Source organism: Pistacia vera, unplaced genomic scaffold (genome assembly GCF_008641045.1).
Source record: "Pistacia vera cultivar Batoury unplaced genomic scaffold, PisVer_v2 Contig173, whole genome shotgun sequence".
NCBI lineage: Eukaryota > Viridiplantae > Streptophyta > Magnoliopsida > Sapindales > Anacardiaceae > Pistacia > Pistacia vera.
The window spans coordinates 303,349-321,776 of record NW_022195823.1 but is presented as its reverse complement, the minus strand read 5'-3'; the positions used below and the strand labels follow the sequence as shown (position 1 = coordinate 321,776).

General features: G+C 32.5%; 1 protein-coding gene across 1 annotated transcript; it reads left to right on the top strand.

The window, feature by feature from the left end:
• The first annotated feature begins 6,032 nt into the window (after positions 1-6,032).
• LOC116125876 (eugenol synthase 1-like) lies at positions 6,033-7,726 on the top strand. Its single transcript, XM_031411591.1, has 5 exons — positions 6,033-6,241; positions 6,322-6,456; positions 6,580-6,808; positions 7,137-7,340; positions 7,491-7,726. Exons 1-5 carry the CDS (start codon positions 6,041-6,043, stop codon positions 7,724-7,726), a joined length of 1,005 nt encoding a protein of 334 aa, XP_031267451.1. The 5' UTR covers positions 6,033-6,040.
• The last annotated feature ends 10,702 nt before the right edge of the window (positions 7,727-18,428 follow it).

Here is an 18,428-nt window from a genome sequence, read left to right as displayed (position 1 = left end):
CTCATTCGACTTGGGCGGTACATCTTGGTCCAAACGGTCCAATCTCCGTGTGACCGTTTGGAGAGTATTATTGAACCTCTCTAGGTAGCTTAGAACGGCAGGGTCAAGTTATGAACCTGACGGGATGTTCCCCACGATAGTCTGCGGGGCCGAGGGTACCCCGGGGGAGGTATCCTCCTGCATTTAAGGGATCCCCTCAGTATTCTTGTTGGTTTTCTCAGGTACAAATCGGTGAGCCATTTGCTGTTGTAGGGCCGACAGGTTAGAGATTCTTCTGATGAAGAACGAATGCCAAATCAGCCCTCCTTCTAGCGCCAAACTATTGATGCGTGATTTTGACACCAACGAAATACACGTGTGAGATGCTGAGCTGGCCCAGAAGACACACGTGAAAGCAAAATAATGGAGAGCAAATGTAGTGAGAAAGGAGTTTTAAAGTGGTTCGGATGCTAAGGAAGCAAGTCCTACGTCCACTGATGTTTGTATTAATGATAAGGGTCAGGTCGCTTCAGGTGACTGACTTTACAATGATAATACAAGGTATCAAATGTTATATATTCTAGAGAGAGGGTAGTTAATCCCTCAAATGAGAGGAGAGCTCCCAATTTATAGTGGGATGGATTAAGGTTATCATTACTGAATCTGTGAGTTGGTGGGATTATCCGTGCAAATCCTTCTTTATATCACATTGCCCACCTTCTAGAATAATTCACGCAATTTGCTGCAGGGATTAGACACGTGGACATCCTCTAGCCTTTCTTCAGTCTGGCGCGCACCCACTGTACTGACAGGAGTGTGCTGCTTGCATCATGGCGCGACGCGGCTGCGCCAGAATGTCAGCGGACTCTTCCCGAGGTCTGACCTTTCGCACTTAACTGGGCGTCACGTCAGTCATATTTTCCCAGGCATAACATAATTATATTAGGAACAGAATTTTATTATTATTATTATTTTACGTAATTTGTGATTTATTGTTTCTTTTTTATGTATTAATTGCATTTAAGCCTTTTTGGTGTATTTAAAGCTTAGCTTTTTCGGTGATTATTTTATAGTGCTATTTTGTTGTAATTATGCCCCCAAAGTCGCAAAGAAAATTGGTCTGGTGTATATATAAAGAAGTGCAAGACCAACCAAGAAAAAAAATCAGAAGCTGGGCTAACAAGATAAAAGGCCCAAATAGGTTCATTTGGGTTGGGTTTTAAAGGAAGCAAGATTTATATTTCCTTCTATTTTATTTTTAAAGAAAAATTAATTTAAGTTTTGAATCCTTCCAATCTTTCAAAACTCCGTTCGATCTGTGATCCGAAAATAATTTTCAAGAACTAAAATAGGATTCAAATTTTTTAGTTTTATTTAATATTTGAAAATATGTTTTGAATGCCAATTTAAGTGAAATGACATAGCAAAAGTATTCTTCTAGCATTAAAGTTATGCATAGGTTGAAGACTGAAGAAGCTGTTGATTTACATATGACACAATTAGTGGAAATGAACAAAAAGAAAGTGAATCTTCCTAGTGATCTTGAAATCCTAGTCCATATTAACCATAGAAATAGCATAATATATCCAATTACCCTCATATCTCATCCCTTGGTACAACTCATCTTCTCTCTAAACCATTCAATTTTCAAACAAACAATCGTACCAACAAAGTAGAGTGATTTTGATTTCACATCTGAAAATTCAGTGATCTATCATTCAATTTATTTTATTTTATTATAGATCATATATAAAAATTCAATTTCATAGTTTTGGTGTCTTAGATTTGCATCGATTTTTTTTTCTTATTATACGTTATAATATTCAATAAATATCATTTTTTTATAGTAAAAATGCTTATTATAAGTATATTTGGATGATGATTTGGTTTAGACCTCGTATATATTGTGTTGAAAAAAATTTCAATTCCTGTGAAAAATTTTCTTTATACCAATAAAATATTTCAATTATTAGGAATTTAAAATTTCTGGAATGGTTTCCCACCTTGTAAATCGAAATGAAATCTTTTAACTTAAATTAATGAGATAAAACTAATTTCAAACATCCAACCATTTATGTTCATCAATGTAAGGATCAGGATAAATTCTGAAATGACATTAAAAATTAAAAATAATTTTAAAAGGTGTTGCGGTATGCAAAAAATCAAAATTAAAAATAATAATAATGCAACAACAACTCTTTCACAACCAGTCAAGATATCATGAAACATATGAGCAAAACAATCTCTCTTTATCTTGCTCATATTAACTTGAACAAAAGTTATATATATTTGGTAATAAAGCCATTTTAATTTTTAATATTTCAAAAACTAATTATATTAGATTCCAATGTATAGTTATTGATATTGATAAGATGTCTTTGAGTACTATAGTCTATCAATAATATGCAAAGCAGAACCAGAAATTTTGGTCAGTGGTGTCGACATTAAACTATTAAAAAAAAAAAAAAAACCGTGGAGAAAAATACTTTTTATAATATTTAAGATAGAATCTTACATGCAGTTAAAGCCTGTTTAATATAAAATTCAAATACAATTCTTCGTTATTGAAAACAAGATATTAAACAAATCTTATGAAAATGCATTTGGTAAAAATGAGTCATTTTCGAATACATTCTAAAAAACTAGTGTAAAACGATTAAAAGTTGTTTTCACAATTTTACGTAGTTATTAATCTAAAAACGGTTTTTAAATATTATGTCAAACCCATTTTCAAATATTAAAAATATTAAGATTATAACTTAAAACTTGAATCGTATTTTAGTTTTTAAAAATTATTTTTAAATCACAAATCAAATAATATATATAACTATTTGTATGAAATTAAGACATATAAAAAAATTTATTTAATATGATTTCAAGTTAAAAAAAAAAAAAAAAAAAAAAAAAGAAGAGAGAGAAAAAAAAAGTGGATCATATTGATCATGAAGGCTTTAAAACACATTGTTGAACAACGTTCACAAGACAATTTACAATTTTAAATACTCTCAATAATTTTAACATTAAATAATGAATATGAGACATGTGAAGATAATAATTGATATCGAAATTTATCACATGTTATTTTTAATTTTTTATCAAAAAGTGTCCGAACCACTAAAAACCCTTTACGAATATATTATGTAAATACTTAGATATCTGTTGATAAGAATCTGTATCTCATATAAATAATAATAATATTATAATTATAACATTAAATAATGAATATGAAAAATATAAAGATAATAATTGATGTTGAAATTCATCACATGTTATATTTATAAAAAAGATAATATTAAAGTGTTAGTTGGCATAAAAATATACAAATGTTGTGAAGGAATTAATATAGTTGGATTTTTTAATTAGGAGCATAAAGGTCAATTTACAATTTTAAAATCTCTTAGTACTTTTAACCTTAAATAATGAATATGAAACATGCGAAGATAATAACTGATGTCGTAATTCATCACATGTTATTTTTATAAAAAAAGATAATATTAAAGTGTTCGTTGGCATAAAAATATACAAATGTTTTGAAGGAATTAATATAGTTGGTTTTTTTAATTAGGAGCATAAAGGTCAATTTACAATTTTAAAATCTCTCAGTACTTTTAACCTTAAATAATGAATATGAAACATGTGAAGATAATACTTTATGTCGTAATTCATCACATGTTATTTTTATCAAAAAGAATCTGGACCACTAGAAACTCTTTACGAATGAAAACAAATTAACAAATTCATACTGGGTTATCATGTGAGTGCAAGCAGTGGTCACATGATGAAAAATAGTGGCACTTTTATAATTTTAGTGGTGCAATAAAATAAAATAAACTAAGAGGTATTGAAAAGTAAAAGATCAGAATAAAGAGGCTTTTATTAACTCGCTCTTATTGTGTTGTGTCTAGAATGAAAGAAATTGGCTAACTTGATGTCTTTCCTCTCACAAAAGCCAATTATCCAATGACAAATCATGAGTCATATGTATTCATGTCGACTTGCATGGGCGATGCGTCTTCAAGTGAAAATGCATGCATGGGTTATGTGTCCATTTGACAAGCAAGGTGACAAATGGTTGGAAAGCCAAATATTTTTTTTAACACTCCCTCTAGATTTCCACCATTTACAGATAATTGTTTTTAACCTTACTCAGAAAAAACTCAGTGAGACAAAAATCTAAGTAAAAAAATACAATTTTATAATGAAACTGTAAAGTGGTGTTGGACTTGCTTCATACAATCTCATTAAAAACATTGCCAGGAAAGATGCAATAAGACAAAACCTGATCAAGGGAAAAAGATATAGTGCACATATAACCAATACAATAGTCCTTTTCCAAAAAAACCTTTTAATTGAAGCTCCCTCAATCAATGCGCCCCCTTATAATGGCAAAATTAACTTGGTTACTTAATAAGCTATCGCATATCGATGTCATACACTAACTTTTCAAATGTTGATGTCGATAAGATCTTAGTGAATAAATCTGCAAGATTATCAGTGAAGCATATTTGTTTGATATCAATCTCTCGATTTTACTAGAGTTCGTGAGTGTAAAAGAACTTCGGTGAAATATGCTTAGTTATGTATCCTTTGATATATATATCATCTTTTGACTTGAGCAATACATGTTGCATCGTCTTCATTTGTAATTGTAGGAGTATCTGAGGTACATGATAACTTGCATGTATTCATGATATGATGAATGGCAAATCTTAACCATATGCATTCTCGAGTGGCTTCATAAGCACATGAATCTCAAAATGATTGGAAGAAGTGGTTGTTTTTTATGAAACGACGACAGAAATGCAAAGCAATGTTGAGGGAGGAACAACTAGCAACTAGGGAAAGCCGAAATGAGGCAAGAGAAGACCGATTAGTGACAAAAATTGGAAGAAAAGTGGTTGGAAGATGAAAGGACATGCAGTTGGCAGTGGGACGGCAAGGAGATGACAGAGATGAAGAAGATAAAGAAGATCGATGTTTGGGGAGGTGGATTGTCGCCGGAGGTCGCCAAAAAATGAAGGTGAGGAGTCTAGGGTTTGGGGTGTGCACTGGCTACCCTTTTTATGACCTCTCACTTTGGAAAATGTAGTTCCAGTCCTTGCACAAAACAAAAGTAACAAAATCAACCCCAAATGTAAACATCCTAAACAACACAAAAGAGACAAAATAAACCTTGATCAATAAATCACACCTTAATATTGACTTATTAATCTCAAATTTCAATCCAAACATGCAAGATTGAAATAAAAAATCAGAAAGTGATTAGCATGAATAATTTTACAATTTCCTTTATTGTCTCAATATAATTTCTTTTTCAAATACAAATGGGGTTTTTTAATCACTTTAATAGAGTCATTTCATGATTCTAATAGAAAGCCACATATTTCATAATAGGTGCATTAGTTTACTATTAGTTTTTACAGTAGAAACAAACAACACAAGATTTTTATGACCTGAGTAATTAAATCAATTTGAATTACAACTTGTTCACGATTGTGCCCATCGTAATACTTAAAAGATCATGTTATAAAAATTATTTTTAATATAGTTGACTTTTTTAAAAGATCATGTTATGGTAATTTAAAATTTTAACTTAATTTGAAACACAAATTAATCATAAATATATTGAAATCTAACTAGAAAGGAAGTTGGAGGTAGGTATTTTCTTTGCCACTTGATCTACTCTTAAACCATTATTGTAAGGATAAATGGCTGAAAGTTTGTATCAAAAATTTAAGTCATAAATGTATGCCGATATAGCCTAACCATTTTTGGTGTTATATTTGTATAATTATCATAACTGATATAATATAATGTAATATTCGAAGACTAGAAAACATAATATAACACTAATAATTATAAAATCTTCGTATTAATTTGTAGAAAAGAGTTTTTAGTTTTTACAATATAAAACAACCGGGACATTTAAAAGACATGGTGGCATATAAGACAAAACAAGCGGGGCAATGTATTCATGAGAAAAGATGCGTATTGTTCCATTCAAGTATAAATATAACATGGGAGAGGAGATGGAGATGAAGGAGAAGGTGGAAAAGGAGCAATGGGTAGTACTGAAACAACAACAAAAGATAAGATCCTTATATTTGGAGGAACTGGATACATAGGCAAGTATGTGGTGAAGGCAAGCGTTTCTTTAGGCCATAAAACATATGTTTATGCTCGTCCAATCTCAGAGAAAACCAGTCTCTCCAAGCTACAACTACACAAGGAGTTTCAGTCCCTCGGTGTCATCATTGTCCAAGTAATTAATTAATACTCCCTCTCTCTCACTCTTTTTATTCCATATATTAAGTAAGTTAAAAAGGAGAAATGAAAATGCAGGGAGAGCTAGATGAACATGAGAAACTTGTAACTGTAATTAGGGAAGTGGACGTGGTGATATCTGCACTAGCTTATCCTCAAGTTCTTGACCAATTCAAGATCATAGATGCTATCAAAGTTGCTGGTAATATAAAGGTAATGTTAAAAAAAAAAAAATATATATATATATATATATATTGTTTATTTTATTAAGATTCAAGGTTTTCATTTAGGAATTTTTATTTAATTAGTAATAACCAGCTTATTTATCTTTGGTAGAGGTTTCTTCCATCAGATTTTGGATGTGAAGAGGACAGGGTGAGACCTCTACCTCCATTTGACAATTTTCTAGAGAAAAAGAGAAGAATCAGAAGAGCAATTGAAGCAGCTGGAATTCCTTACACCTTCGTTTCAGCTAATTGCTTTGGCGCTTACTTTGTTAATTTCTTGCTTCGCCCATATGACCAACCAGAGCTTATACTTGTCTACGGAAGTGGTGAAGCAAAAGGTAATATTTATTTCAACAAAATATTATATCATAATTTCACAATAAGTAGATAGTAAAATAAGGGGTTTTCTCCACCCACTAAGGTTTAATTAAATAACAATATTCCCTCTAAAATTTCAAAAGTAACATAAATCTCTCATCCTTTACTGTGCCGTTAGAATTTGTAACATGATAGGTTAATAAATATTTACATAATTACCTTTTGTCATTTACTTTAATACCAAAAACTTAACGATAGATAGATTTTTGTTATTACAATAACTACTGGGGAATTCTTCGCTATGCAATTAGACGTAACCCTTAATTTGGCATTAACGTCTATATGCAACTGTGTTAAATTATGAAGAAGATATAGCCATATGCACAATCAAAGTGGCAAATGATCCTAAAACGTGCAATCAAGTTGTGATTTATCGTCCTCAAACAAATGTCATATCACAGCTTGAATTGATCTCACTTTGGGAGCAAAAGACTGGCCGTACTTTCAAAAGGGTTCATATTGCAGAGGAAGATTTAGTGAAACAAGCTGAGAGTAAGAACTTCGACTGCAATTTATTCATTCCATTTACTCTATAGGTTAAGCATTTAATTTCAAAATTGTCTGATTTATTTGTGGGTAAAATTTTCATTAATTTTTTAACAATCACATATTAAATTTAATGCTTCAATGTTTTAATTGCAGCCCTACCACATCCAGAAAATATACCAATATCCATTCTGCACTGCATATTTGTAAAAGGTGAAACGATGAGCTTTAGACTTAATGAGAATGACGTTGACGCTTCTAAGTTATATTCAGATTTTCAGTTCTCCACAATTGATCAACTTCTTGACATATTTTTGTTTGATCCTCCGAGGCCTGCAATTGCTGCGTTTGAAGTCTTACATATTTATTTCCATTTCTTTCTTTTCGAATAAAAGTTTTATTGTACTTTCTTTGTTGTAGAATAATATATATGTTTAGCTATATGAATTTGAGTTGACATCAGTAAGTTCAACCGTGATAAATTTAATTCGTTGTTTGAGTTTATAATGGCCTTGTCATTGGAGGAATCTCTTCAAGTTATGGTTGAGACGTAAGACAAAATCAGTATCCAAGATATATCTATAGTAGATTAATACACAACCTGTATAAGAGGCAATTGCTTCTTAATCATAAAATACTTCAAAGATGAATATGTTCCCATGCAATAGTATAGAATTCTTGACATGTATCGGATTGGAATAACCTGCCCTTTCATAATCTTAATTCTACACCAAAGAATTTATGGCCTCTACCATATAGTTATTTATCTTTACTTGGTTATACATGAAGCATCAATACTCTTTTTGGTTTCTCAAAAATTTCATAAAATAGGTTATTTAATCACCCCCAAAATTGTAAAGGATCCAATGAGTTCAACCTTGATTATTTATTAAAAGAGTCAATTAGGCAAATGCATCTATGGTAACTAGAATGGATATCTCATATTTGAAAACTGCTAGATCATCATGTTAATCCTCGCGCTAATTTTATTGGTCATAAGGAGAAAAGTTTAGGTTATCAAATTCAATGGTTAGTTTTATAAGTGATTTTCTAAGTTGAGGATATTCAACTCTTGGGTTTGCTTATTTAACATTACGAATTTTAGCTTAAAGATATTAAACTTACATAATAAGCTTTTCTCAATTTCGTATTATCACTCATATAATAGCTAGTTAATTTGATAATATTATGTAATTATTGGCATTACGTGATAAATGAGATAATTATCACAAATCATTATATTACACGTTGTACGATATAAGAGAAATCTTTTAGATAGTCATAGAGAAAAATATTTAGGTTTTTTATTGGACAAAAATAACCATAAAATAGTTTGAGTAACTATATTACCCTTAATAAAAAATGTTAAGAACAAAAGTAACTAAGATATATTTTCCTCTTTTGTAAATGTTAGATTAAAACACAGTCTAACATGTTTTTAATTAGTTTATTCAACATCAAATTATATGGTTTAATGTGGTTTAGCATAGTTTAGCATTTTATAAATTTAAGATATTGAATATAATAAAGATCAAGTACTCGATTTTTTTCACTTAGAGAAATGAAATCAATTAATATGATTTTTTGGTTATTTTTATATGCATTTGTCTTTGTAAGGTTTTTTTGTCCACTTATGAAGTTATGTGTGCACATTATTTACTGATGTTTGCACATTAAGTTGTTTAAAGCACAATTATGTATGTAGTTTACATATGTAGTAACATATTGTATAAATGTGTACAAATTTCCTTTGTTCAAACATATTGCAAATATGTGCGCACATTTTACTTTGTTGTGTAAACATTTTTCTAATCAGATCTCTTAGTACAGGTGTCATGTTTTCATAACTTGTTAAGATATTTTCCAATTCTGAAATCTGTGTGAAAGGTTCATTTACATGTGTCTGATTTTTCAGAAGTGGTCTAGGAAAGTTGTTTATGCTTTTTCAAAAGTAGCCCAACAAAGTCGTTGAGATCTTTCCTAAAATAGTCCAACAAGTATCAGCCTTTGTCGGCTGAGTGTGCTAGGAGCTTGTTGAGCAAGGATTATATGATATCTTCTTCTTCCTTGTGTTTTCCTCAAACCTCAATATTCCATTAATTGTTCTCTGAAAATTCCTAGAGAGTTTATTCATTTTCTCAAGTTCCTTTTGTTGGAACATGGTTCCTTTGTTGAAAGCTTGAAGGTAGTTCAAGTTGTGGAGCTTAAAGTTGATTTCAGTCATTGAAGCTTGAATGGAGCTTGAACTGTCCAGATGGTTTCTTAGACTCAAGCAACCTATGGAAGAATGTTGGAGTAATTAGAGGGTGGAGTTAGAGTCTTGTAGAACAGAGAGTTGTTTACAATTGTTATATTTAATTTCAACTATGTATTGACTTAGAACGTGTTTGTTATAGTTGATTTGCTTCACCTAGACATGGTCCCATGGATTTAGGCTGTTAGTCGAACCATGTAAAAATCCTTGAGTGCTTTACTTTTTGCTCGTGCTTAATATTGTGTTAATGTTAAATGACCATTCCTGCAAGCATTAACGAACACAATCAACCAATTTCGCAAAGAACAATGCTAGTTTTACAAAGACACATATAAAGGGGGCATACAAAGACAATCTTCACCCTTGATTTTCATGATTTCTCTCTCTCTCTCTCTCTCTCTCTCTCTCTCTCTTTCTCTTTTTCCGTTTTTTTCTTTGTTTTTTTTCTTTTGGATGATGTCACTTTGTAGCCCTCTTTGTATGAGTCTTTGTAAGGATAACATTTTTCTTTCGCAAATGTCTAATGGACCCCTTTAAACAAACTTTCGGTCTTTTAAAAGAGCAAACAACATGTTCCCACCCAAGGTTTAGCCAAATTCCAAGTTTATATCCCTGACTCCATTTTTTTCATATTCCCACCCTTAAACTAACACTGTAAGTTAATTTTTAATGTTAACTTGTGCAATTACAATTATGTCCTTCATTTTTATTTCACCCCACCATCACTCTCACCATCCAGCCACCACCACCCACCAAACCCACTCAACCACCGTTCAAGCCCAATTTGGCCTAATTTTCCACACCAATTAACCAACCCAACACCACCATCAGAATCCTCACATCTCCCTCTCCAAAACCCCTCTTATCTCTGATTGTTTGCTGCCCTTCATTTTTTTCAAATGTTCTCCCTATTTCAGAACAAATTTTGGGTCTTAAAAATGAGCAAGAAATTAACATTTGACAAAAAAAAAAAAAAAAAAAAGGGAAAAGAGGAAAAGAAGCATAAGAAATAAAGAAATAGTGACATGTTCGACAAAACAAGCGAGACGATGGATTCGTGAGAAAAGATGCATATTGTTCCATTCAAGTATAAAGAACTTTTTTTTTCTTTCTGCGATGTTAATTTTGAATTTCTAAAATCTTTAATGACAACAATTAGTAAAATGCGCAGGCCGAACCTTTTTTCAATTCTTTTTCTTACTTATTTATTCATGTTTTATCTAATTTAGAAGAGTAACTTAAACCCACTATAGTCTAATGAAATAACAAATTTCCCTCAAAATTTAGAAATAACACATATACCCTTACCGTTAATGAGCCATTAATAAATCATTAAACTTTAACGTATGATGAGTTAATGAATAATTACTTATTTTCTCTCTACTGTTTATTTTAATACAAAAGACATAATGGTATGAGAATTTCAATTATTACAATAATCACAAAGAGATTTTTTCTTCAAGTAGTATACCTAAAAAGGATTAAGCCGTTTTATAAAATTAAAAAAAAAATTGGAACACTCCAAGCTTGTCCTACTATAATTTTACTCCTACAATTGGTTAAATCTAATAGCAATCAACTATTAGTTTTGATTATTTTAAAAAATATTTTCGTAACTGCTATATCTTTTTATAAAGGGTTTTTTAATTCCAAAAAAGTTAAATCTAACTTGATAATGTCTCTTTTTTTTTTTTCAATATATAATTTTTTTACCTGCCTATTATACGGTGGTAATTTAATTTTAATATGATGCAGATATAATATGGTAATTTTGGAATAAAATTAATAAGGAAAATGGGTGTATAAAATCCAATTACCGACTGATCCACTCTTATTCTGAATGTGTGAAAATATTAATTGACTCTCAAAATATGTCAAAACATTAGCCTAATCTTATTATGAATTCTAATCATGAGCACCATATCTTTATTTTAATTGGTGTGTCCAAACCAGCTAAGACCAACTAAGAGAATGGGTATGGGCTGTATATATAAAGAAGTGCAAGACCAACTAAGAAAAAAGTCAAAAGTTGGGCTAAATAAAATAAAAGGCCCAAACAGGTTCAGCCCAAATTAATTTGGGTTGGGTTTTAAAGGAAGTAAGATTTATATTTCCTTCTATTTTTTTTTAAAAGAAAGATTAATTTAAGTTTCGAATCCTTCCACTCTTTCAAATACTCTAGCTATAGTCCGTTCCATTTGTGATCCGAAAATAATTTTCAAGAACTAAAATAAGGTTCAAATTTATGAGTTTTATCTTAATATTTAAAAAAACTATTTTGATATATATTCAAATGTTGTTTTCTTATTAAAAACTAAAAAAAATAACAAAAATAAATAATAATAAATAAATAATTTTTTAATTTTACACTAAATTTTAAGATTCCAAAAACTGATTGCGAAATCTTATAAAAAACAATATTTAAATTTTATATCAAACAAGTCTCTCTTAAGATTTTATTGTAATTTTGTTCTCATTTTTTTTCCTTCCATTGATTTATAGAATCCAGATATTAGCTTATTCATTTCCTTTTATTGACATCTTATTCTTTTGTTGTGCGGTAAATCAGAAAAGGAAAGGATGATTTCTAATTTGGCTAGAAGATGTCACATGATTAGGACTTTGCAAATCAAAGGGTGAAGATCAAGTCAATTTCTTGTTTCATTGATTTTGTATTTATTTCTAATTCAAACTTGTAATGGGTACAGTATATAAACCAAAACCCTAGTTTGTTTAGACACATGAAAGTTATTACGCCTTTCATATACACATAGAGGTTTATTAGTCGAGAGCTTGAGAGAAGAGATAACTTGAGAGAATCCTTGAAACAATTCTTTGTAACTCAACTCGCTGTTCTCACAAACTTTCAATAATATATCAGTGGACGTAGGATTTTACATGATAAACATCAGAATCTCTCTAAAAAATCTTCTTTTATTTTTTGTATTTGACGTTTAATTGTTCATATCTAGTCGCTTTGTCCAATCTTTGATCCGTTAAGGTTATGCAAGCATTCTATGTGATTCTAACACTATGAATCACATACCTCTCGTTTTCAAACTTTGGAATCAAGTTTTTAAGAAAAATTTAAAATTTTTGTTGAAACATTATGTATTTTCCTATGTATGCAATTTTGAGACCAAAACAAAATTACGTTATTTATTTCATAAACAATTTGATTTTAAAATTTGAATATCAATACAGTGTTTATACTTGAACATCATTTTGCGTTTTGGCCGTACAACCAAAAATTTTGCCATCACTCCTTTTTTCAAGCTATTTGAAAGGTCTCCACCAGAAATATGAACCCAACTTTATTGTTTTGTCTGTTGTTTTCTCCAGAAACACTTAAAATATAATTTGTACAAATAAAACTATTGGCGTGAAGTAATGACAAAATTAATGTTTGTCGCGGTCTTCAGGAAAATGACTGAACCGAGCTAACTAGTTATAATAATGCAACAACAACCATTCACATTTGATCTCCGAATTTCAGTAGTGACTAGTCATTATATCATAAAACTTGCGAACAGAACAATCTCACTGTATCTTCCTCATATTAATTTGAAACAAATATTTATATTTGGTAATAAAGCCATTTTAATATTTCAAAAACTGATTATATGAGATTCGAACCCAATGTATATATATATTGATATATAAGATGTCTATCAATAATATGCAAAGCAGGACCGGAAATTTCAATAAGTGGTGCCAAAATTAAACTATTAAAAAAAAAAAAACCACGTAGAAAAATAATTGTTATAATATTTAAGATAGAATCTTAAATGTAGTTAAGACAGTTTGATATAAAATTTAAATACAACTGTTTGTTATTGAAAATGAGGTATGCAACAGACCATATGAAAATGTGTGTGGTAGAAATGAGTCTTTTCGAATACTTTTCAAAATACTAGCGTAAAATTATTAAAGGATTAAAAGTCGTCTTCATAGTTTTATATATAATTAAACCTTGATAAATTAATATCCTTAGGACAATGAAAATTTATTAATTATCGTATAAATTAGTAAATTATTAATTTATCGTGACATTTTTTATTTTCTATTTCCAAAAAATTGAACTTAATGCATTTACATATTCTGTATGGTTAACGTGGCATGAAAAATATCTATTGGAAATAACATCATCAGCCTAGATGCACTCAAAGCAACAATCACATTATGTAATTTTCTCTTGTAATATGATAACACTATACCAAAGTTTCTTAATGCACTAAGAAAAGTTAGAGGTGGGGTCTAAGAAGACATCAATTTCAAGATAAAACAAGTAACATTTGAGTCATATTTTACAAGGGCCTTCTAATTAAGTTATGCATATATATAATTTTGATATATAACAAGATTATTAATTTATATGTTAAGTGGTACCTATGTGCTTTTTTACTGTCTTATAAATTTAGCGAATTATCAATTTACCACATTAATTCTAAGTTGGGACCAACCAAAAATATTAATTTATCGATGTTTAACTATGTTTTAGAGTTTGTAGGATAAGAATCAAAGCTAAGGAAGAAAATATAATTTTGAGAGGGCCACAACTAACAAGACATGAAATTACATGTATATCATGTAGTGTCTACACAATTTTATGTATGGGGCACCCTCGTATAATATTAGTATGTGTAGTGTAGCCATACTTTTAAGCAATGGCTGAATGCCCTAAGGTGGGGCAGTGCCCTCACTAAGAGTTTTATGAAACTTCAGTCTTATAAATTTATAATTATACCCTAAAATAGTATATATGTTTTATAATAATATTTAAATAAATAACATAAATATTTAAATAAATATGTTATAACCTAAGCCTAATAAACAAATCCGCAACACAAACAAGTAAAGATCAAGAAAATCACACACAAATACACCAGGCACAATTTTACCGTGGTTCGTCTATCCAATCTTGGATAGACTACATCCACGTTGAGCTCCGAAACTCTGGAAGCCCACTGCACTAATGAGTCAGTCAAAGAATACAAGAAGAACACCGTTACAAGTCTGCCTCAAACAGACTACCACCCACTATGGCCTAATCACTCCAGAACCCCTCTACAATCTGCACGAAACCCGTACAACTCAGCCTCTAGAAGGAAACTCAACCCTCTCTCACTCAAAGCAGCTAACCCGAAAGATTCAATCAGAGAGAAACCCTAGCCCGAGTGTATCCCTTTGTTAACCCTAACTATCTGAATACCAATACGCGTTCTTCATAAGTGTCACTGTTGGGCTTCTTTATATAGTCATCACAGTTCTTAGCCCTTGGATCTGTCTTGATCTAACGGCTGAAACTTGGTAATGCTTTAAACAAAACGACCCCGTTTGACTCAGTGAAACGGCTCCGTTTTGGCTTCACAAACTTTCATTCTCCACCTTGAAGCCAACCATTCCCTTAGTGCAGTAAGCTATCCTGCATTTCTTCTCAGCTCTTTGAGTACAGTACTTACTTAATATGAAGCAGGTTCAAGCAATGCTTGAACTTGGCTGTGGTCACCACTTTGTTGCCATGTCTGCTGGATTGTCTTCAGTGGGTACTTTCAGCAGATTTAACTCTCCCTTTGCTCAAGTCTCTGACATAGTGGTGCCTTACATCCCCATGTTTGGTTCTGTCGTGATACACTGGGTTCTTGCTTAGTGATGGCACTTTGACTATCAGAGTACTGTTCTGTACCATTCAGCAAGTTTGCTTCTTTAAGGATTCCTTGCAACCAGGTTGCTTCCTTGAATGCATCTGAAACTGCTACTAACTCAGCTTCAGTAGTGGACAGTGCAACAAGGGTGCAACTGAGCTTTCCAACTGACACAGTTCCCCCCCAGTGTGAAGTAATAGGCAGTTGTAGACTTCCTAGAGTCTCTATCACCTGCAAAATCTGCATCTACATATCCCACCAGATCAAGTGATGCATATCTTTTACAAAACATTAAACCAATTTGCACAGTTCCATTAATGTATCTCATCAACCATTTTAATGCATTCCAGTGATCATTTCCAGTTTGACATGAATCTGCTTAATAGTGATATTGCATATGCTAAGTCAGGTCTGGTGAAAATCTGGAATACATTACAACCCTATGGCATTCGAGTATGGGACATTCTCCATTTCAGTCTTTCAGACTCTGTTTTTGGGGACTGTGACTTACTAAGTATGAAATGGTTTGCTAAGGCAGAGTCACTGCCTTGATTCATTCAGTCCAAATTTTAACACTAGTTTTTGTGTATGAGGACTGATGCAGTTTAAGTGTATGTGCACTTCTGTTTCTATCAATCATCATTCCTAGAATCTTCTTTGCTTCCCTAGGTCCTTCATATCAAATTCAGTATTCAATTTGGCCTTTAATGCATTGATTGAGACATGGACTTACTAATTATTACTATCATCTACATATAGCAGGAGGTAGATTGGTATGTCATTCAACGGCAAAGTAGAAACAGTTATCATACATGCTTCTAGTGAATCCTTTCCTATTATGAAAGCATCAAATCTCTTGTACCACTGTCTAGGGGACTGTTTAAGTCCATATAGAGATTTATTAAGCAGGCATGCATAATCAGGCAGTTTACTGTCTTTAAAACCTACGGGTTGACTCATGAATATTTTCTCATCTAACTCACCATGCAAGAAGCAGTTTTAACATCCATTTGTTCTATCTCTAAGTCATGTTGGACTGCAATTGCTAGCATGAGTCTAATTGTTTTAAATTTAACTACAGGAAGAATATTTCATGTGAAATCAATACCTGCTCTTTGAGTGTAGCCCTTAGCCACTAACCTTGCTTTGAATCTTGGTGGGTCAGACTCATTTATCCCTTCTTTCAGTTACAGCCATCTGCATTCAACCAATTTTGATTCTTTGGCCTTGGAACCAGTGTCCAGGTTTTGTTTGAGTGCAATGACTCCATCTCTTCCTCCATGGCAGCCAACCAATCTTTTCTATCCCTTGAGCTCATTGCTCATCATAGGTATTTGGTTCTGATCTTTGTTTTCTGCCCCAGCTAGAGGCTGTATAAATCAAGTCAGCATAGCTGTACCTTGGGGGTCTGTTTCCCTTCACTCTATCCCTGGCTAACTGGTATTGGGCCTTTTGTCCTGCTGATCCTCTTCAGCATTGTCAGTAGGTATCTGTACCCTCCTGCTCTTGATTTAGTTGTGGTTGTCTTCACCAGGGTCAGGATCTTTATTTGGGTGTATTGATCGGTTAGTCTCAGGCTCCACCTCAAACTGAGTTTTCTCAGTTTGTCCTAAGTTTTCAGACTCTTCTTTTGAGCTACCTGCACTGTTAGTACCAGATTTACAAGAAAAACAGTTTCATTGAAAATCACATCCCTACTAACAATTACCCTAACCCCTGGGGCATCCTTTTGCCACAGCCTATAGCCCTTTGTCCCTCTTGGTATCCTAAGAAGACACACTTGAGGGATCTTGGTTCTAACTTTCCATCTCTGGTATGTGCATATGCTGCACATCCAAAACTCTTAGTGTTCAAGAGATGTCTCCTTTCAACCACTCACTTCTTTCAGGGCACTTAAAGTCTATTGACTGGAGGACTTCTGTTTATAAGGTAAGCTGCTGTGCCTAAGGCTTCCCCCCAAAAGTTTTTGGTAACCAGCAGTGAATAGGAGACATCTAACTCTTTCCAGAAGGGTTCTGTTCATTCTCTCAGCAACTCCATTTTGCTGAGGTGTTCCCTTTACTGTCCTATGCCTTAAGATTCCCTCTTCTACACAATAAGAATCAAAATCCTGATACAGAATTCCAGGCCATTATCAGTCCTAGGGTTTTTACCTTCCTGTTAACTTGGTTTTCAACCAAGTTTTTCCAGCCTTTAAACTGGTTAAGGCTTCATCTTTGGACCTAAGTAGGTACACCCATACCTTTCTGCTATAGTCATCCACAATGGAGGGAAAATACAATTCCTCCATGTGTCCTAACCCTTTCGGGGCCCCACAGGTCTGCATGAATATAGTCTACCCCTTTTTAGCCAGATAGTTCCCTTTTGGAACTCTTCTGTGCTGTTTCCCCATCACACAAACTTCACAGAAGGTTAAATCAATACAGATTCCTTACCAAAGTACCCATGTTGGCTTAACACTGACATACCTTTCTGGCCTATGGCCAAGTCTCAGATGCCATTTCTCTGCGTTAGTCAGCTTGAAGGTGATATTGCAGACTTAACAGTGAGTGCACAGTGTTGACCACACGAAATGTATAGCCCATTTTGTTTGACTCCTTCAAGTAGTATTTCATTATTCTTGTACACCACTATGGATCTTTCCTGCCTTGTACACTCCCACTTCATCCAAAGTTCCCAAGGATACCAGGTTTCTTTTGAGGTCAGGTATATACCTCACTTTGGTTAGCATTATGATTTTGCCATTGTTCAACCTAATGGTTTGTTCCCTAGTGCCTTGAACCTTACAAAGGGATTATTGCCCATGAAGACTTCTATTCTAGCTCTCCCTTCTTAAAGTTCTGGAACCCTGGATGTTGGGACTCATATGAAACGTGCATCCTGAATCTAGGACCCATTCCTTACTGCTAGCATAGTCTGAGATAGTGAGAGCTTCTGAAACTTCAATGCCAGTGCTAGTGCTAGCTAGGTTACTCTCTGTATTTTGCTGTTTTTGTTTCTTTATCCAATCATAGCAGTTCTTCTTAAGGGGGCCAGGTTTATTACAGTGGAAGCACTTCCTAGTTTCTCCCTTAGACTTGTTATTCTTCCCCTTTTTCTTAGCCTGCTAGGTTATGTGTTGTTGAAAGATCTTATTGCTATCCTTTCCTGATTGTCCTGGATTTGATCTACCTTTGACAAACAGATTATTTCCAT

Bases quoted from the DNA above. Each gene is read 5' to 3' on its own strand.
- LOC116125876 (XM_031411591.1), top strand. From the start codon at position 6,041: ATGGGTAGTACTGAAACAACAACAAAAGATAAGATCCTTATATTTGGA. The intron at 6,809-7,136 runs GTAATATTTATT...GTCTATATGCAA, and splicing joins CGGAAGTGGTGAAGCAAAAG to CTGTGTTAAATTATGAAGAA. The intron at 7,341-7,490 runs GTAAGAACTTCG...TTTTAATTGCAG, and splicing joins TTTAGTGAAACAAGCTGAGA to CCCTACCACATCCAGAAAAT.